The 21,776-nt window shown below is 44.6% G+C and overlaps 1 protein-coding gene across 1 annotated transcript in view; it reads right to left on the bottom strand.

Moving 5' to 3' along the window:
• Positions 1 to 2,642: 2,642 nt before the first annotated feature.
• Positions 2,643 to 21,776, bottom strand: part of LOC142312116 (uncharacterized) — a 39,863-nt gene continuing 20,729 nt past the window's right edge. The window contains exons 6-11 of the mRNA XM_075351000.1: positions 16,737 to 16,883; positions 15,083 to 15,262; positions 14,877 to 15,000; positions 14,696 to 14,793; positions 14,410 to 14,500; positions 2,643 to 4,323 (exon numbers count right to left, since the gene is read on the bottom strand). Of these exons, the coding sequence (XP_075207115.1) occupies positions 2,849 to 4,323; positions 14,410 to 14,500; positions 14,696 to 14,793; positions 14,877 to 15,000; positions 15,083 to 15,262; positions 16,737 to 16,883 (2,115 nt within the window). The 3' untranslated portion in view covers positions 2,643 to 2,848. The remainder of the gene's footprint in view (positions 4,324 to 14,409; positions 14,501 to 14,695; positions 14,794 to 14,876; positions 15,001 to 15,082; positions 15,263 to 16,736; positions 16,884 to 21,776) is intronic.

Raw genomic sequence — 21,776 nt, 5'->3', positions numbered from 1 at the left:
TGACAGACGGCAGATGAAAAAAAAACTACGCGTTTCGGCGGTACGCCTTCGTTAGGTCAATATGATGAAGGCGTACCGCCGAAACGCGTAGTTTTTTTTCATCTGCCATCTGTCAGTGTAAACAGCCGGTGTCATTATACCTTTTTTGGATATATTCTTTTTAACAAGATAAAATAAAGAAATGCTTTTTATTCAAATTCTTAAGAGTCTGAGCTGGATCCTTTCCTTGCTTGCTTTATTGGACAAAGTATCACTTGGAGGAGTCGACAAAGATGTTGTGAATGTCTTTCAGCCCCAAAAGAAAAACAGGGTTTAACAACCCTTTTATGTTAGTATTGGTTTTTGGCACTCAGACAGTGTTTTAGTAAGAGCAGGACACTATGTAGGTTCTGTAAGATAGGAAGACGCCACCATCCATCAGGATGCTAGCTTGGTGCTATGAAGGTATTTTGCTTTAGGCACAAGTAGTGCCACTGACACCGAGTATTAATAAAAATTTGGTAACACTCACACTGTGTATTAGTTGCAGCAGGCCACTATCTAAGTTCTGTAAGATATGAATATCCCCAAAATTGGGCTAGTTTGATAATATGAAGGTATTTTGCTTCAGGCAAAAGTTGTGCCACTGACACAGAGTATTAATAAAAAATTAGTAACACTCAGACTGTGAATTGAGATGGTGGCTGACCGGCACTACACTACACCTAAACCCGTTGTTTTTACAATTTTGGGACCTTTTTGTTTTGCAAGTTGTAATACCTATTGCTAGTATACCAGACAAGGGATGTAGCAGTGCTGAGATTGTTGATTATTAGTAGCAAATGTCAGGACAGCTTTAAATCTCTCCCTGCCTGTGAATAAGCTCTCCCTATATCACACACTGCAGTAACAGACCGTATGCACCACTATTAAGAGGATTTTTTTTTTTGGCAGGTTTAAAACAGGAACGGCTGTCACCTAACTAAGCAATGCACTAACACTGTCCCTATTCCTTATTCTATGATTTACACAGCTGCTAGCAGATAGTGGACACTGTCTTCAGCCCTTACAAGGACTATTTTGGATAGTGCAGCAGGAACACTATCTCATAGAACGCACTGCACTGTCCCTGTATCTGTTTCTATGATTTACACAGCCATTAGCAGCTAATGCTAAATATCTTCAGCTTTTAGAAGGACTAGTATTAGTTGGCTGGAGAAACGCTGTCACGCACACAGTACAGTCAAGCTACATCGGCAGCTCCGGAATTAATGCGTGTTCACAAAACGGTGGCAGCCTTATATAGCCCCTATGACGCTGTGCGGCCAAGCCAATCACAGTAATACAACAACAAAGATGGCTGTGGCGTTACGGTGAGGGCAAGCAATGTCAGATGTGTTCATTGGCTGGAAAAAGGCGCCAGGAAGTCCAGAAATGAAAATGAAAGTATCGGAGAGAATACCATATTAGCCGTCGGATACCGAATACCTTGAATACCCCATTATCCGCCGGATACCGAATAGTGGCGAATATATTCGCTCATCCCTAATAATTACACATTATTTTATATTTTGTACACAGGTTCAGCAGTATTTACATTTTTCAACAGAGTATTATCATACCTTCATTAAGGAAAACCGGTCATTTACATTCAACGTTTGAGTCCAGTGTGCCACTTTAGCAGATATCCCAAAGGACCAGAAAGGCTGCGACAATTCTGGAAGAGTGCACAACAGGTGCAATTATTTACAGGAAACGTTCCGACCACACAATGTCCATTGGCCCGGTTGTCCATAATTTTAAACAGGGAACATTTCAAACATTATCTACTGGGAGCATGGAAATTCCTGACCAGCCAGTTTCAGGTTTCAAACCCCAAAATTCTCTTTTGGGGGTTGGGCGGCCTTATCACAGTTCCATTTTCTGTCTCTGTAGGGCTCTTGGGGAACAATGGGTACTGGTTTTGGCTTTGCCATTGGGGTGGGTACTAATGCTGCAGCTGCCACCTAGGGACAACAGTCCCACATCCAGAGCATACCAGCCCCGCTCTCCTTTTGCCGAGTGTAGATAACTCCGTCACCGGAGTACAGGTCTTGACCAGGATGACCTTTGGGGAGATCGGCCTCTACATCCCGCCGGGACACAAACACCTCCCTACCCAGTCTTGCTTCAGCGATGAACCTCCACCCCTTATTCAGGTCAAATTTGGAGAAGGTACCCTTTGTGGAGCTCTCCCCGGGTCGATGGATGGGCCCACTGGAGGCGCTCCTTGGTTGCCAGATTCCTCCGTTCTACCTTTGCCAGACGAGCCCGTCTCTTATCTTCTTCAGTGTAAACGAGCATCGACATTCCCTGGACCCGGGAATACTACTACACCCTAATGGGGGTGCAGTACCCTGTGGCGCCTGAAGCCGCAGGGGCGCCACAGGGTTAGAAATACCTTTGTCCATGTATTGAATATATTATTATACAATGTGAAATATTCAATTTACATAGAATATTGCTTTTTATTTTCTTTTTAGATAACAGATGTATATTAGTAACTACATATATTTTTATTCTAATTCAAAACTGCTTTCTCTTTTGTCTTTACTTTCACTGTCTAATGCATTTTCTTATACAGTTTGCCAATGTTTTTTCTTCATATGTCCCAAAAAAATATGAATTTCAAGTAAAACGCTTATTTGCTATATGGCTTCTCCCAATGGGAGATTTGTGATGTTCAAAAAGATGCCATTTGTGGGTAAAACATTTTCTACATACTGAACATTAAAAGGGCTTTTCCTCTGTGTGAGGTCTGATGGACAATAAAGTAATTTCTGATTAAAACATTTCCCACATTCTGAACATGAAAATTGCTCTAAAAACTCTAGTGAATGTTCTGGTGTTTAAGCATGTCTGATTTTTCTGAATAACATTTTCCACAATGTGAACATGAAAAAGGCTTCTCCCCTGTGTGAGTTCGCATATGTCTACCAACATGAGATTTAGATATAAAACATTTTCCACATTTTGAGCATGAATATAGATTCTCTCCTGTGTGCCTTCTCTGATGTTCAACAAGATGTGATTTTTGTGCAAAAGATTTCCCACATTCTGAACAGAAATATGGCTTCTCCCCTGTGTGAGTTGTCAAATGTCGAACAAGTTCTGCTTTACGTGCAAAACATTTCCCACATTCTGAACATGGAAAAGGCTTCTCCCCTGTGTGAGTTACCAAATGTCGAACAAGTTCTGTTTTACGTGCAAAACATTTCTCACATTCTGAGCAGGAAAAAGGCTTCTCCCCTGTATGTACTTTCTGGTGCTGATCAAGAACTGATTTTAGTGCAAAACATTTCCCACATTCTGAACATGAAAAAGGCTTCTCCACTGCATGTACTTTCTGGTGCTGAACAAGTTGTGATTTGTTTGCATAACATTTCCCACATTCTGAACATGAAAAAGGCTTCACGCCTGTATGTATTTTCTGGTGCTGAACAAGATGTGACTTCCATGCAAAATGTTTCCCACATTCTGAACACAAATATGGCTTCTCTCCTGTGTGAATTCTAAGGTGAGTAACAAGATGCGATTTTCTAAAATAATGTTTCCCACATTCTGAGCATGAAAATAGCTTCTCCCCTGTGTGAGTTTTCTGATGTCTGACACAATGTTCTTTTTTTGCAAAACATTTCCCACATTCTGAACATGAAAAAGGCTTGTCCCCTGTGTGTATATTCTGGTGCTGAACAAGATGTGACTTACATGCAAAACATTTCCCACATTCTGAACACAAATATGGCTTCTCTCCTGTGTGAATTCTATGGTGAATAGCAAGTTGCGATTTGCTACCAAAATGTTTCCCACATTCTGCGCATGAATATGGCTTCTCCCCTGTGTGAGTTTTCTGATGTCTAACACAAGTTTTTTTTTTTGTAAAACATTTCCCACATTCTGAACATGAATATGGCTTCTCCCCTGCGTTAACTCTCTCATGTGTAAAAATCCCTGATTTCTGGTTAAGATTTTTGCCAGACTCTGAAGAAGAAAATCTCTTCTCCTCTGTATGATTTTTTTTATGTGTTCCAGAAGACATTTTGAGGGAAAAACTTTTTCCATAGTCTGCACTTAAAAATGTCTTTTTTGCTGTAAGAGCACTTTGATTTTTTTTCTCAATAGTGTGTGATGAATCAGAAGATAGGACCTGTTTAATACAATCAGATGATAGATTTTTGATGTATAGGGATGGTGGTATATCTGGAATATTGACAGATACTTCAGTTATATCTTGTATGCTTGCAAGGTGATCTGATATACAAACTGCAGATCTCAGTGCTCCCTGTGATCTCGTCGTACAGGCATCTGACAAGAATAAAGATTATTATTTTTTTTAATAAAATAACCTTAAAAATATTTAACATTTTCTAAAATATCAATAGAATTTAGGATATTGAAATAGCAAAATTAAATTAGTCAAGACAAAACAGTGCACAATCTAACAGTAGATCTCATATCAGGAACCACTAGAGTAGGCGGGGGGGGGGGGGGGGGGGCTCCGGCCTGCAATGACTTGTTCTGCAGCCCCTGGGCACATTCCCTGGGACTGCAGTGCTTAGGCAGCAGCCGCGCTTTTTTCATCTGCCGGCCCTTTAAATCCAACTGTATGATGCGAAGTAGCACATGCTCCGTGGCCTGTGGGTAGATGCTACGGGCTCTTTCCAGATCTTGACTGCAGCCCATACATTGTAACAGGGGGCATTGCTCTAGAATCACTGCGTTGAGAAACACATGATGGTGTCTCTGCGGTGTTGGATGTTGATCTCCCTAAGGTCAACCATCCTTGCTTATGTAGTCTTCTACTAGGCATTGCTTCCACTAGCCAGTTTCCTACTCCACACTGATGAGGGGCAAATACCCCGAAACAGCTGTCTGTGGATGGATACCATGTTTGGCATAGGTGGTCTCCTTGACTGGAGACTGCCCTTCCCGTGGTTGTTCCTTCCCGGTGAAAGACCTGGCTAGTTCCCTGCCAGCATTGAGAAACATGTGATGGTGTCTCCGCAGACTTTTTTTTTCCATACATTGTAACAGACTCACTACTAAACGCTAGAATATACGGGCTCCTTCTGGGACCCGACTGCAGCCTGTACATCCTAGGCTCAATCCTGGCCTGTGCTAGCACACTCAGGGCTTACCTACCTTGTGGGCAGGGTAAGCAGCACGCAGCGCTACAGTCACAGAAGAGGTGCAGCAGATTTACCAGCCTCCCTGCTGTACATGCTTCCCAGACCTGTGCTGTGTGACTCCATCGACTCCTCCTTCCAGTTCTGTGAGTACGCAACCCATCGCTGTCCCCCCGTGCTGGGTACACCCCAGTGCTTTGTTCAAACCAGTGCAGTCCGTGCCCCTCCAGGGCAGTCCGTGCCTCCCCTGTGATGCCTCCTAGTGCTGTCCGTGCTGCCACCCGGTGCTGTCCGTGCTGCCACCCAGTGCTTTCTGTGCCGCCACCCAGTGCTGTTCTTGTCCCCCAGTCCTGTCTGTGCCACCCTAGTGATGTCTGTGCCCCAGACCCTCCTGTGATGTATATGCCCCAGTGAACATTACGGGAGAGACTAGGGCATGTACATCACAGGAGAGGCTGGGTCATGATGCACATGACCCAGCTTCTCCTGTGATGTACTTGCCCCAGCCTCTCCTGTGATGTACATGCCCCAGCCTCTCCTGTGATGTACATGCCCCTTTTGTGATGTACATGCCCCAGTCTCTCCTGTAGCCTGTCCTGTGATGTGTATGCCCCAGTTTCACGTGTGATGTATATGCCCCAGCCGCTCCTGGGATGTGTATGCCCCAGCCGCTCCTGGGATGTGTATGCCCCAGCCGCTCCTGGGATGTGTATGCCCCAGCCGCTCCTGGGATGTGTATGCCCCAGCCGCTCCTGGGATGTGTATGCCCCAGCCTCTCCTGGGATGTGTATGCCTCCAGCATCTCCAGACAGAGACAAACCTAGAAAAGCAGTTGCCAGAAACAACATGATCAATATCACCAAACATCACAGCTGCACCAAAGAGAAGCAGCTCCGGACATTACAGTAGGGGGGAGTTAATTGTTTGTCCAAATACAGCCAGGTAGTTTTCAAGTTGATAATTGTGTGCGGCCTCCGCTGGTTGGTAAAAAATTCCAAATGGCCCCCGGCAGTAAAAAGATTCCCCATCCCTGCACTAGAGCATAGTGTTCCACCCATTTTGTTAATTCTGCCTCCCAAACATTGGAATAATAGGCCCCCAAAAAATAAAAAAGTAGTAACTACTACGCCCCATTGTTATCTATCACAAGTTTAGCATTGCTGTACTGGGAAGTACATAAAAACGATGGCGAGTGTCTCTAGAAGCACAAGCTGGGGACTATGTATTAATCACTAAAATGGCATACTTGCAGTCTTCTCTCTGCAACATCCTCTACATGCTAATTTCCAGAAAGTGCCTGTGGGGTGAACACAGTCACTACACTGAGGAAAATGGAGTCACTTTGTGGGTTTTTCTTCTGTTCTTAGAGTTCTGCAAATGATGCCCACAAACTGTTCCAACATAATCAGTGTTCTGTTACAACAGCCAAATAGCGTTCCAACCCTTCGGAGCCCTGCCATGTGATCAAACATTAGGAAATTCTTGGATTCAGGAGTAGTTGCAAAATAAATAAAAAAAATTCTCCCCCTTTCTCAAGCACCCGGGTCCCCAAAACATTGCAACATATGCAGACATCTTGCCCATCTTTCAGCGTCTCTCCTCTAATTTCAACAGTTTTCCACACTGTCTTCACCTTCTACTCATAGACCTTTTAACACCATAGTGAGAGTGGCCATAGTCCTGCATAGCGGTTCCCAAGACACAATGTGTTTGATGTTTAATCGTTAAGGTCTCATAAGTTTCCTTGGCAATTATTATTAAACAATTTAAAGGTTAAGAAATGTATTGAATGTATGTGTTTTTGATACTATGAGGAGTGCAATTTTCTAAGATATAGGCCCCTCCAAGTCACTTCAAAAGGTAATTGAATCCCCAAAAACAGACGTAAAGTAGAAATATGGGAAATACTGTGGCTTAACTTTTTTTTTTGTGATATCACTTTCTATTTTAAGGGCATAGAAAATCAATGTTTGTGCACATATAAATCTTTTTATTTTGGGGCAAATTTCAGATTTTGCCATAAAGAAACAAAATAAATCAACTTAATTCTACCTGTAACAATAATATAATAATAATATTTATTCATTTATATAGCGCTATTAATTCCACAGCGCTTTACAAACATCAGCAATACTGTCCCCACTGGGGCTCACAATCTAAGGTCCCTATCAGTATATTTTTGAATTGTGGGAGGAAACTGGAGTACCCGGAGGAAACCCACGCAAAACATGGGGAGAACATACAAACTCCTTGCAGATAGTGTCCTTGGTGGGATTTGAACCGAGGACCCCAGCGCTGCATGACTGCAGTGCTAACCACTGAGCCACTGTGCCGCACATTGTACTTTAACAATAAAAGTACAATGTGACTTGGAAAAGAAAAAAAATGAGAAACACGAGGCTCAGAAGAACCATTCCTGAGTTATTACAAGGTAAAGTGACATGTCAGATTTGAATAACGGGCTCTGGTTAGGAAAACAAAACTGGGTGCGGCAGAAAGTGAATAAATCACAGGATCTTGGGTACTAACTACTGTAGACAAAAATAGATAACTAGCTATTGAACCCATTCTAGACTTTGTGGGTGAGATCTTCTGTATCTATTACTCCCCTAACTGCTTTCCTCCTCCTTATTTAAAATTTCCACAGCCACCACCATCGTCCCCAAGTGTGTGCAGTGCTATGTTCATATTGTAGTTGAATTCTTCAATATAATGGCGCCATACTCAGCGCATGCGCATACCGCCAACTGTGGCACCACTTTATTGAAGACTGCAAATATCATCTGAAACAAACTGGTGACTGGTGAGATTCACAGAGACAGGGTCTTTAATAAAATGGTTCAGGAGTTGGATATAGTGAGTGAATGAATGTGTGTGTATTGGCAGATGACAAAGAGTAGCATGCGGTGGTTGGTGCAGGTGACGTCAGTGTATTGCCGGATGTGTGTGTGTACGTGTGTGTATTGGCACGCATGCCAAGCTCACATGTATACATAGGTAAGGATGGTTGACCTCAGGGAGATCAACATCCAACACCGCGGAGACACCATCACGTGTTTCTCAACGCAGTGACACTAGAACAAGGTCCCCTGGAAAAATATGCAAAACAAGAATGCCGCGGAGACACCATCACATGTTTCTCAACGCTGGCAGGAAACTAGCCAGGTCTTTCACCGGGAAGGAACAACCACGGGAAAAGCAGTCTCCAGTCAAGGAAACCGCCTATATCAAAAAACATGGTATCCATGTATGTTTTGGTATAGGTGGTTTCCTTGACTGGAGACTGCCCTTCCCGTGGTTGTTCCTTCCCGGTGAAAGACCTGGCTAGTTTCCTGCCAGCGTTGAGAAACATGTAATGGTGTCTCCACGGCATTCTTGTTTTGCATATTCTTATTGTGCATGTTTTGCACAATTGGCCTTGTTCTAGTGTCACTGCGTTGAGAAACATGTGATGGGGTCTCCGCGGTGTTGGATGTTGCTCTCCCTAAGGTCAACCATCCTTACCTATGTAGTCTTCTACTAGGCATAGCTCCCACAAGCCAGTTTCCTACTACACACTGATGAGGGGCAAATACCCCGAAACAGCTGTCTGTGGATGGATACCATGTTTTGGTATAGGCGGTTTCCTTAACTGGAGACTGCCCTTCCCGTGGTTGTTCCTTCCCGGTGAACGACCTGGCTAGTTTCCTGCCAGCGTTGAGAAACATGTGATGGTGTCTCCGCGGCATTCTTGTTTAAGCTCACATGTATAGGCCGGGCTCACATGCATTGGCCAATACATAAGCTAAATATCCCTTTATTCAAATATTCCTATAGCAGTAATGCAATACCAGAGTTCCCTTATTCATTATTAGAATTTTAGCGTGCAGCTGTATGTGTTTAATACTGGCAAATAACAGAGCAGCAGCATGCGGTGGTTGGCGCAGGTGACCTCAGTATATTGGCTGCATGTGTTTGTGTATTGGCAAATAACAGAGAGGAACAGCATGCTTTAGTTGGCGCAGGTGACATCAGGGAAAATTGACTGCATGTGTGTGTGTGTATTGGCAGGTAACAGAGAGCAGCAGCAGTGCACCCTTGTGGTCAGTGCTGTGATGTCACAGACCTCAGGCAGCCCCCGCACTGCTGTACCTGCTTCAGCAGCTCCTCCAGCTCCTGCTGCCCGGGCGTTCTGCTCAGACACCACTGACGGCCTTTTTAAACACACTTCAATGGACAGCCTCTACAGCAGGGGTGGGGAACCTTTTTACTGCCGGGGGCCATTTGGAAATTTCTGCCAACCTTCGGGGGCTGCACAAAATTATCAATGTGCAAATGACCCTGCTATATTTGGTCAAACAATAAATTAACTTACCCCTACTGTGGTGGCCGGAGCAGCTTCTCTTTGGTGCGGCTGTGATGTTTGGTGATACTAATCATGTAGCTTCTCACAATTGCTTTTCTAGGTTTGTCTCGGTCTGAAGCGCAGTCAACTCTTTGTCATAATAATATTTGGTAAATCATATACATCACATAGGAGATGCTGTATATACATCACAGGAGACGCTGGAGGCACATATAACACATAGGAGACACTGGGACTGGTCTATATACATTACAGGAGTCACTGAAGGCACATACATCACTGGAGGGGCTGGGGGCATATATATCACATTGAAAATGCTGGGACTGACGTATACACAACAGAAAGGAAACGCTGGGACTGCTGTATATACACATCACAGGAGACACTGGAGGCACATACATCACATGAGGAGCTGGGGACATATATATGCTCTCAGCCCCTCCTGTGATGTAAATGCCCACAGCCCCTCCTGTGATGTAAATGCCCACAGCCCCTCCTGTGTTGTGTATGTCCCCAGTGTCTCCTGTGATGTATATGCCCCCAGCATCTCCAATGTGATGTATAAGTCACAGGAGACGCTGAAGGCAAACAACACAAGAGAGGCTGGGGGGCATACACATAACAGGAGATGCTGAAGGCATACACAACGCAAGAGGTGCTGGGGGGCATACACAACGCAAGAGGGGCTGGGGGCACACACATCACAAGAGGAGCTGGGGGCAAAGACATTACTGAGGGGGGCACAGACATCACTGGGGGAACACAACACTGGGGATGATACACAGCACTGCCCCCCCAGTAATGTCAGGGCACTACACACAGCACCTGCAGAGCCCTGACATTACTGGGGAGCCACAAACCTGAGGTGATACACAGCATGGGGTAAGAGACACAGCACTGATCGTTGCACACAATTGTGGGGGGATGGTACACAAAGTACTGGACGGGGAGCAGAGTGCAGGTGCGCGCACACACAGGGCTGGAGACAGTGCAGGCCGGAGGACAGAGGGGCGGGCACACCGCACGAGAGGACATAGGGGCGGGCACATTGCTCCGGAGGGCAGAGAGGACAGATCGCTCCGGAGTTCAAAGGTGCGGTCACACCACACGAGAGGACATAGGGGCGGGCACATTGCTCCGAAGGGCAGATCGCTCCGGAGGGCAGAGGGGCGGGCACACCGCACGAGAGGACAGAGGGGCGGGCACACCGCACGAGAGGAAAGAGGGGCGGGCAGATCGCTCCGGAGGGCAGAGGGGTGGGCACACACACAGCACGTGAAAACAGAGGGGCGGGCACACCCCATGAGAGGACAGAGGGGCGGGCACACCCCATGAGAGGACAGAGGGGCGGGCACACCCCACGAGATGACAGAGGGGCGGGCAGATCACTCTGGAGGGCAGAGAGGCAGGCACAGACAGCACGAGAGGACAGAGGGACGGGCACACACCGCTGATCACGCTAACACTGGACAGCGGGAGAGCCCATTGGTTCGCCCAAACAGTGCATGCGGTCATTTAAAGAGCTGGCGGCCCGCCCTGACTAAAAAGGTCAGGGCGGGCCGGAGGTTCCCACCCCTGCTCTACGAAGATGCCTCGCTCAGGACGCTTCAGCGTTATATAGTGAATAGAATAAAGTATTGGTTACCCTTGATAAGGATATAGTTGTCAATAGCAACAAATCAGAGGTCAGCTTTCACTTTACCTCAGCAGCTTCAATGTTGAAAATTGCACTCTGGTAAATTATATAACAGAGTCTAATTTTCAGGAAAAACAGTACTGCATGAACCCCACATATCCTCCTATATACTGTATGAACCCCACATATCGTCCTATACTGTATGAGCCCCACATATCCTCCTATATACTGTATGAACCCCACTGTCTCCTCCTATACAATGAACCCCACATATTCTCCTATATACTGTATGAACCCCACTGTCTCCTCCTATACAAATGTATGAATCCCACATATCCTAATATATACTGTATTAACCCCACATATATATACTGTATGAACCCCACATAGCCTCCTACATACACTATAACCCCTACATAAGCCCCTATATACAGTATACCATACTCCCATCACTCTAGTTCTCCGGGTTTTGCTGCACTGACCGTCCATAAAGGAGACGCACTGACTGATGCGTTGATTGGTAGAATAAGGAGCCGGTGGCCCTTCCTCCACCAGTATATGCACCAAAAGAGAGTGGAGGAAGCGAAGGGTTTAAATAAAAAAAAAAATAACAGTATTCTCTTTTCTGTGTTTATATTTGACGATATAAATAATAAGAGACTGGAAAAGAAATTCACATTTGGCTCTCACTGCACATGGACTGGTGTCTCGATCATAAAAGCAAAATCCCAACATACGGACGTACAACATATTTTTCTTCACATGATTTTCCAACTTATCATCTTAGGCTATGTTCACACTCAGCGTTTTTGTAGCGTTTTTTTAGCTGCAGATTTGCCTTGGTTTTATGCAAATCCATGCTAATAAAACGCTGCTTTTTACAGTCCCAGCAAAGTCTATGAGATTTCTGAAATCACATGCACACACACAAACACGTCAGGATTTTATCCTGACGGTTTTGTGAAATACCTCCGGTTTTACGGCGTTCTGAAAAGAATGAGCATGTCAATTATTTTCAGCGCTTTTGCTAGTTTTTCACCCTGGTGACAGGTGGGCTCGCAGATACTCTGCAAGTCCATCTGTCACTAGATACCCGGAATTGATCCAGGGTATCTGGCCGGCACTTAAATGGTGCTGGGGGATAGGTGGACTGGAGCAGGCGCGGTATATTTACCTCCGCTCCTCCACTTCCCCGCTCATTCCATATTCACTGCTTTCGTATCAGATTGGTTGCAGTCAGACGCACCACCAGCGTCTGACTGTAACAATCATAGACCCGTGAAGAAAAAACAAAAAAAAGCTAGCACTAAATGTGCACTACAGCACTAAAAATTCCAACTGTACTTATTATAAATATGAGATTTTTGGCAAAAAATTGCAATTTCTTGAGCCACCCCGCTACTTCACGGCAAATCTCTATTGTGGCAGAGCTGAATCGCCGTGGGACCTCGTGTGGATTATGTCGGACCTACAGGGGGATTATCGGGTTAATAAAGTGGTGAAAGAGGGTGGTTTTGTATTTTATTTCAAATAAAGGATTTTTTCGGTGTTTGGTGATGGGGTGTCTCATTGACGAAAAATGGCAGCAGATGTACACTGCCCGGGCCAAAAAAACTAATGCACTATTAGGATGCAGCAAGACCTCCAATAAATGGAGGCATCACAGGTGCAAGAGAAGCAAATCACTCTACTGTTAGGCCTTGCATACTATAGTTACTGTCCCTGTATGGTTCACATATATATAGTACTGGCGCAGTCCGCTGGCATCTAATACAATGGGTGTAACTAATAGGCTGCTTACCAGATACTGTGAATCTGCATGTATGAACGGTGCCCTATGTAAGCCACAAGTGTGCAATTTTACCATCAAGCAATCGCTCCCCTCCATCGTTGGAAACGGTAGAGTGATTTTCTCCTCTTGCACCTGTGATGCATCCATTTATTGGAGGTCATGCTGCATCCTGGTAGTGCATTATGTTTTTTGGCCCGGGCAGTTTACATCTGCTGCCATTTTTCTGTGAGTAATTGCTTAGCTATTGGAGAATGCAATTCCTCTTCTTGTTGTTGGTGTCTCATAGACGCCTGCCATTACCAATCTAGGGCTTAGTCGCAGCTATAAGCTGCGATTAACCCCTTATTACCCCGATTGCCATCGCACCAAGGCAATTCGGGAAAAGCCGGGTAAAGTGCTGGGATTGTCTCATCTAATGGATGCAACAATCCTGGGCGGCTGCAGGCTGATATTTTTAGGCTGGGTCTCTCCAGCCTGAGAATACCAGCCCCCAGCTGTGGGCTTTATCTTGGCTGGGTAGTAGGGGAGACCGCACGCTGTTTTTTTTTTTTTTTTTATGATTTATTTAAATAATTAAAAAAAACAGTGTGGGGTCCCTCGTATTTTGATACACAGCCAAGATAAGCACAGCTGGGGGCTGCAGCCTGAAGCTGTAGGATTTATCTGCGCTAGGTATCAAAATATGGGGGGACTCTACGTCATTCGTTATTTTATTTATTTTTTACTGTACGATAGCCCCACAGACACCAGTGGGGGAAGTAGTGAACATGCATAAGACTAATGAGCGGCACCAGAAGTAGGAGGGACTGCGGGAACAGGTACGCATGATCCTAGAATGTGTGGGCTCCTTCCAGGTTAGTGGGCATAAATGACGTCATACTTGGAAGGAGGCCATACACTAGCATCTACCGGACACTGGAAAGTATAGCGTGCTTGCTTTTTTTTGTTTTTTTTTGTTTTTACTACCAGAGTGCCGGATCCAGGTCACTCTCGGCCCAGCCCAGCACTCGGGTACTGTTGAACCCTTGCTGGTCTTGACATCATATGAAAAAAAACAAAACAAAAATACTGTAAAAACGCCACAAAAAACACACCAAAACCGCAGATGGCTCTCAGGAGACATCGTGCCACAAGATTAGGTTTTGGTCAAGTTATGGTCAGGAAAAAAAAAACGCTGCGAAAAACGTCCTGTGTGAACATAGCCTTATTCTACATCTGCGGTCATTGGGCTTTGCAGATTAGAGATCTGGTCAGCTAAATGTCAGCATCTTCAAATCACAGGGGGTAGGGTTCACCTCGAGACTGCATAATTTCAGTAAAACCTGTCTCACTCCAACAAAAGAAATTAAAATGCCCAAAGTAATGGTGATAATTTTGGGTGGGATTTGGTGACCATTTCATTACAATGTGGGACTACACTGCTAATAACGCAGCCACAGCCGGTGACTGAGGAGAATCTGTGACTTCTCTACATTTAGTGGTTTCTACTCACCTGGGCGGTTATCTGTAGGAATCTCCTCTTTACTCCGCTCATCACTCCTCACATATGTCTCTGTAGTATTAACATGGGTCAGATCTTCCCCCTGAAACAAATATTGTAAAAGTCACAGACAGATGGAGACGTCACATCTATGATCAGCTCTAATCCTGCCATCTCCACCGTTCATTACACAAGTATAAAACATATAATACTGGTGGATAAAACAAGACTGAGCACAAGATCTTCACAGCCGTCTACACATCATAGGGAGATTTCATGTCACCTTCTCTCCATCTACCTGATGATCCTGAGGAACAATGAGATTCTCTTGTTTACAGTCCTGTGGAAGAAGAGGACGGGGACATCTCTCTGGTGTTGTCCTCTTACTGGATGGAACTGGTGGAAACATATACAGAGACTGAAGTCATTATTTACATACAGATAATTATAGGCCATGTATATTTAGTCCTGTCTATTACCTGGTGATGTGAGGGGCTGGGGATCCTCCATCATGACGTCCTTGTACAGATCTTTGAATTCTTGTAAATACTCCCACTCCTCCATGGAGAAATAGACGGTGACATCCTGACATCTTATAGGAACCTGACACAAAAAATGATATCGTCATCCCCCGATCCATTCATATTGTTACTGTATAATGTCCCAGAATTCCCAGCAGTGTCACCTCTCCAGTCAGCAGCTCAATCATCTTGTAGGTGAGTTCTAGGATCTTCTGGTCATTGATGTCCTCATGTATCAGGGGGTGAGGTGGAGGCCCAGTGATTGGGATCAGGGATCTTCCCCATCCCTCAGCCACAGGGTTCTGACAGCGCTCACTAGACGTCTTCTTCACTATTGTGTAATCCTGGTTATAGAGAGACATTAACCGCTTCACCACCGCGGTCAGTAATTTTACGTACTAGCGGTCATAGTGTTATGTGAGCCCTTGCGGGCAGGGACCTCTCTCCTCCTGTACCTGTCTGTGTCTTGTACTGTTTATGATTATTGTACTTGTCCCTATTATGTAAATCCCTTTCACATGTAAAGCGCCATGGAATTGATGGCGCTATAATAATAAATAATAATAATAATAATAATAATGCCCGCGGTCTGCTGCCGGCAGCTTGCAGCGATCGACGAACATCTCAGATGATTTTTACAGCTGAGATGTGTGCCTACTAGGCACGAGTGAAATCATTATCCACCCATGCCTTTTAACCCAATATGTGACAGCGCCATTATAATAACGATCGCGCTATGTTACTCACCGGCTGATACTGGAAGTCACGTGACATGATCACGTGACTTTCGGTAGTTGTCGTAGTAGCACAGAGTAATGTGATGACTCCTGTAGCTCACATGACTCACTCCCTGCCTCACACAGCCGAGAGCTGGGTGAGACAGATTAGCAGCAGGTCTCCTGTTCACAGTTGTGTAGCTGTGATCAGCAGATATGGCAGAGCGATCAGACAGCTGATTCATATAGTCCCATAGGGGACTAATAAAATAAAAAAAAAAAAAACCTAAAAAAGTTCAAATCACCCCCCTTTCGCCCCATTGAAAATTAAAGGGTTAAAAAAAAAATACACACACATTTGGTATCGCAGAGTACAGAAATTCCCGATCAAACATCAATTAATCTGATCAGTAAACGGTGTAGCGGCAAAAAAATACCAAACGGCAAAATTAAGTTTTTTGATCGCCACAAATTGTGCGCTAAATGCAATAACAGGCGATCAAAACGAAGCATCTGCGCAAAAATGGTACAGTTAAAAACGTCAGCCTGAGACGCAAAAAATAAGCCATTACTGAGCTATAGATCCCGAAAAATGAGAATGCCATGGGTCACGGAATATGGCGTAAAACGTACGCCACTTTTTTCGGTCAATCTTCTGATTTCTTTTAGTAAACCTATTCATGTTTGGTGTCTACGAACTCGCACCGCCCTTAGGTATCACACCCATACATTAGTTTTACCATATAGTGAACACAGTGAATAAAATATATAAAAAACAATAGTGCTATCGCACTTTTTTTTTTGCAATTTTTCCGCATTTGGAATTTAACGTTTTCCAATACACTATATGGTAAAACGTATGGTTCATTTAAAATTACAGCTCGTGCCACAAAAAACGAGCCCTCACATGACTATATTGACCGAAAAATAAAACGTTACATCTCTTGAAAGAAGAATAGCAAAAAAAAGCCAAAAATCAGCCGGTTGTGAATGGGTTAATAAATCTCACTACAGACATTTCCAGAGTCCTCACCTCTCCAGTTCTGTCCATCTGTTATTCCCATAGATAAGAATGATGTAATGTGACATCAGAATCTCTCACCTCTCCAGTAAGCCGGAAGAGGATCTCTAGGGTGAGGTGTAATATCCTCTCCGCCATCTTGTTCCTGTCCATATCCATCCTTGATGGGGCAATCAGGAGAATTCTCTTATATATATCTCCACCGAGAGGATCCGATATTGTAGGGACCTGAATAGAGGTAGCAGGGAGTTGAATATTGACATTTTAAGCAGAAAAAATACATTAGATTTGGGGTTTTTTTTTTTCAAAGAATTACATTGTTTTGTCCAGTTCTTCTGTGTTTTTTGTGAAAGACATTTTGTAACAAAAAAAAATCCCGTATGGTTATTGGGTATCACAGTAATTGTATAATTTACCATGTAAATTGCAAAAATAATGACGTAATTGCTATCTTTTTCCATTTTGCAAGAATGTATTAATAGAAGTCAATCAGTGCGTTCTATAAACCAACACGGTGAAAAAATAGTAATCATTCTGTCAGGAATAAGACATGTTATTGTGATGTCGGGGGAGTGTATTGCAGTGCAGGGAGCCGGTGGTCTCTGTGCTGCAATACATCTGAAAATTGTGTAGGCAGGCTTCCCTCCTGCATGGACCTGGTTGTGGTCACACCTCCAGCCACCATGATTGTTACGATCCTGGCATCAATGACCCTTGTCTGCGTTATCCTCCCATTACATTGCTTCCTCTGGTGATTTGATATTTGGAAATGATGATTTGATAATTGGGCTCCAGTTGGGGTGAATTTGTGCAATTCTGAGTCTTGCTCAATAAGTGGCTTGGAAACATATGGAGTTTAAAAAAATAAAACAGGGGTTTAAATAAAAAAAGAAGAAAATTTTAGGCTTGTAAGTTTTGCATTTTATTAACCTTTTATTATTTTTTATTGCTTGTTTGGGTAATTGGAGGTTTTTGATAGATGTACAAAAAAAACTGACTATACCTGGGCAGGTGTGAGCTTGTTGACCATCTGGAAGCTCATATTAGAGATCTGGAGGAGTAAACTGCAACACTGAAGGTGATTGACAATACTGAGCGGAGCATACTGCTGACTGAGCAAACAATTAGTGGGTAAGATATGGAGGATGGTGAATACTTAAGCTGGGTTCACACATAGCGACAGCGACAACGATCGCTGCTTAGCTGTCAAACACAGCAGACGCAGCAGTGATCATAACGAAACGTGTCGCTGTGGAAGCCATGCTGTACTTGGTAACTAAGGTAAATATCGGGTAACCATTACCGGATATTTACCTTGGTTACCAGCGCACACGCTTAGCGCTGGCTCCCTGCTCTCCTAGCCAGGGTACACATCGGGTTAATTACCTGATGTGTACTCCGGCTACGTGTGCAGGGAGCCAGCGCTAAGCGGTGTGCTCTCACGCTACCAGTGCCGGCTCGCTGCTCACGTAGCTGGAGTACACATCGGGTAATTAACCCGCTGTGTACTCCAGCTACGTGTGAAGGGAGCAGGGAGCCGGCACTGGCAGCGTGAGAGCACGGTGCTAGTAACTAATGTAAATATCGGGTAACCAAGGAAAGGGCTTCTTGGTTACCCGATGTTTACCGTGGTTACAGCTTACCGCAGGCTGCCAGACACCGGCTCCTGCTCCCTGCTCGCTTCAGTTTGTCGCTCTCTCGCTGTCACACACAGTGATGTGTGCTTCACAGTGGGAGAGCGACGAGCAAAAAATGAAGCAGGACATTCAGCAACGAGCGGCGACCTCACAGCAGGGGCCAGCTCGTTGCTCGATGTCACACACAGCGACAGCGACGGGACGTCGCTGCTACGTCACAGAAAATGGTGACGTAGCAGCGACGTCGTTGTCGCCGTCGCTGTGTGTGACACCACCTTTAAGAATAAACTTTAAAGAATTAGGCAGCAAGCGCAAGGGAAGGACCTCCAGGGTAGTGTTCTCTGAAATATTACCTGTGCAACACAGAGTAACTGACATAAGCAAAAAAAAATGGTAGACACGGGAGGCGCTCCATAGTGATTGATATGCTGTTTAGTAAAAAGGGAGAGAGAAGACGTACAGTATATCACAAAAGTGATGTCTCAACACCACCTCACCAACCCCTCCACCCCACCACCACCAGAAAAGAAAAAAGTCAACAACAAAAAAAAAAAATATATGAAATAAGAAAGTGAGGTCTCATTTTCTGTATATTTTTTTAATCTTTCCTTTGGATTTTTATGTATTACAATGAATGTGACGTTTTAATCTACTCATTTTTGCAGTTGCTGGAATTCTCTCTCCTTTTTCATGAGTCACACACTCAGGAACCAGATCAGGCTGCAGTCTCTATTTGGAGACATTTCCCTACGTGGTAAGTTGATGTTTTTGTGCTTTTGTCTTACTGTGTATACACAGGGCACATACATATATACACATACGTGTACACCAAGCATAAACATACACAGATATATATACACAAAGCACATACATACACACACAAACATGTATACATATATGTGACATCTGCCCGAGGTCACAGGAAGTACCTATCTCAGACAGGTGAAAAAGTTTTTTTACCAAACATATACAGAACACGTTAAAAAATGCAGTGTTACATGATGTTGACACACAAGGATGTGTAGGACGATAGCGCTTGATTAGAAGTATTGGATAATTTTCAAATAATGAATAATGTGCCATCCAAAGGCGTGGACACATGCACTGGCTCACACGGCCACTGCGCGCAGCCAGCACCGCCGTAGCTGTGGAGGTTACAATTTATGTTGATTGAAAATCTTCTATTCAACCATTTAGTAATCCACATAACGTGGCCATTCAGGCTGCAATCGCGGTTTTTCAGCTAATTGGTTATCCCTATATAAGATAGCATACGCTATTTAAGCATTACTCACACATTGTGGCAAATGTACATCCATGTATCAATCTAAGGCTGTTAACAGGATACCCATTCACAATCTAGCATAGTATAAACGATATGTATATTCATGGCTAAAATTTCTACCTTTTGTATTTGAAGGAGTCTTATGAAATTATAATATATATTATTCATTATTTGAAAATTATCCAATACTTCTAATCAAGCGCTATCGTCCTACACATCCTTGTGTGTCAACATCATGTAACACTGCATTTTTTAACGTGTTCTGTATATGTTTGGTAAAAAAACATTTTCACCTTTTTTGTACTTAATCATAATAATAAAAAAATAAATAAAAAAAAAAAAAATGTTTAAATGTGAAATTACTCCTAGTCTCTTGTTTAAATATGAATTGTATGGAGTTAGCATAATAATGCATAAGAATATAAAAATCTGGATTTTTTTGTTGCTATCTCAGACAGGATAGGCACAAGCCACCCGTTCCTGTGAATCCCGAGAAACTCTGTCACCATTTAACCCTTATACAGGAATCTGTATTTACTACAGGGTCTAGGACAGTGATGGCGAACCTATGGCACGCGTGCCACCAGGGGCACGCAGAGCCCATTCTGCTGGCACGCGTGCTGTCGCCTGATCCTGCCGCATTGATCTGCTGGTGCAGTCGCGCAGATCATAGATGTGTTGAAGCGGAGGAGACATTTCTCCTCGCTCTGAAACTCCTCCTCCCTCAGGCTGCAGGTGTGTTGCCTAGGAGACGGAGGAGTGTCAGCGAGCGGCGCCGGCGTAATGAGGTCTTTTGGCCGCGTGGGAACTGAGGACTCAGCGGTGCGCAGCGGGGGAGCGTGTGCAGGAAGGTAAGTTGTGTGTTGCTTTACTCGTGTGCGGCTGTGCCAAGGTGGGGATGGGGGGGCCAGTGCCAGCGCCAGCATGGGGTGGGGGAGAACACACATGCCAGCAGCACGGGGTGGGGTAGAACATACAAGCCAGCATGGGGTGTGGGAGAACACACAAGCCAGCATGGGGTGGTGGAACGCACATGCCAGCATGGTGTGGGGGAGGGGAAACGCACATGCCAGCACGGGGTGGGGGAGGGGGAACACACATGCCAGCATGGGGTGGGGGAACGTACATGCCAGCATGGGGTGGGGGAGGGGGAACACACATGCCAGCATGGGGTGGGGAAGGGGGAACACACATGCCAGCATGGGGTGGGGGGAGGGGGAACACACATGCCAGCATGGGGTGGGGGGAGGGGGAACACACATGCCAGCATGGGGGGGGACATGCATGCCAGGGTGGGGAGCAATGCATGCCAGGGTGGGGAAACATGCATGCCAGGATGGGGAAACATGCATGCCAGGATGGGGAAAAGAAGGATTTTTGTGTACTCACCGTAAAATCCCTTTCTCTGAGTCTTCATTGGGGGACACAGGACCATGGGTGTATGCTGCTGTGACTAGGAGGCTGACACTAAGTAGACATAAAAAAAACTTAGCTCCTCCCTAGTAGTGTACACCCTGAGCCGGAGGTGGAACTATGCCAGTTTAGTGTACAAGCAGTAGTATGAGAAACCTGAACAACCATAACTAATCCAGGCAATAACAAGAAACACACAGTATCTTATCTAAACCTATACTGTATATATATATTATATATATATATATATATATATATATATATATATATATATATATATATATATATATATATATATATAAAAACATAAATAGGCCAGGTAAAGAAAAACGTGGTCCCATAAAGAACTAGTAACATCCGGCAAACTAAAGGCAACCCAATATCCAAACAGGGTGGGTGCTGTGTCTCCCAATGAAGACTCAGAGAAAGAGATTTTACGGTGAGTACACAAAAATCCTTCTTTCTCTATCGTTTCATTGGGGGACACAGGACCATGGGACAACCAAAAGCAGTCCCTGGGTGGGTACAGGAGCAATCACACAGATCCATAACATATCAAAACTCTGTGAGAATGCTCGGTGCAAAAGTATACCGCCTTATCATAAGTGTGCGACAGCCGCCTGCAACACATTTCTCCCATGGAGGCAGCCGCTGACGCCTGGGTGTGTACCTTGTAAATCCTGGAAAAGGTACGAAGGCTGGACCACATGGCGGCTATGCAGACTTACTCGCCTGACGCCTGGCGTCTGATTATCCAAGACGCACCAATTGCACAGAAGGAATGGG

Source organism: Anomaloglossus baeobatrachus, chromosome 5 (genome assembly GCF_048569485.1).
Source record: "Anomaloglossus baeobatrachus isolate aAnoBae1 chromosome 5, aAnoBae1.hap1, whole genome shotgun sequence".
Classification (NCBI taxonomy): Eukaryota; Metazoa; Chordata; class Amphibia; order Anura; family Aromobatidae; genus Anomaloglossus; species Anomaloglossus baeobatrachus.
This window is presented reverse-complemented; position numbering and strand designations above follow the sequence as displayed.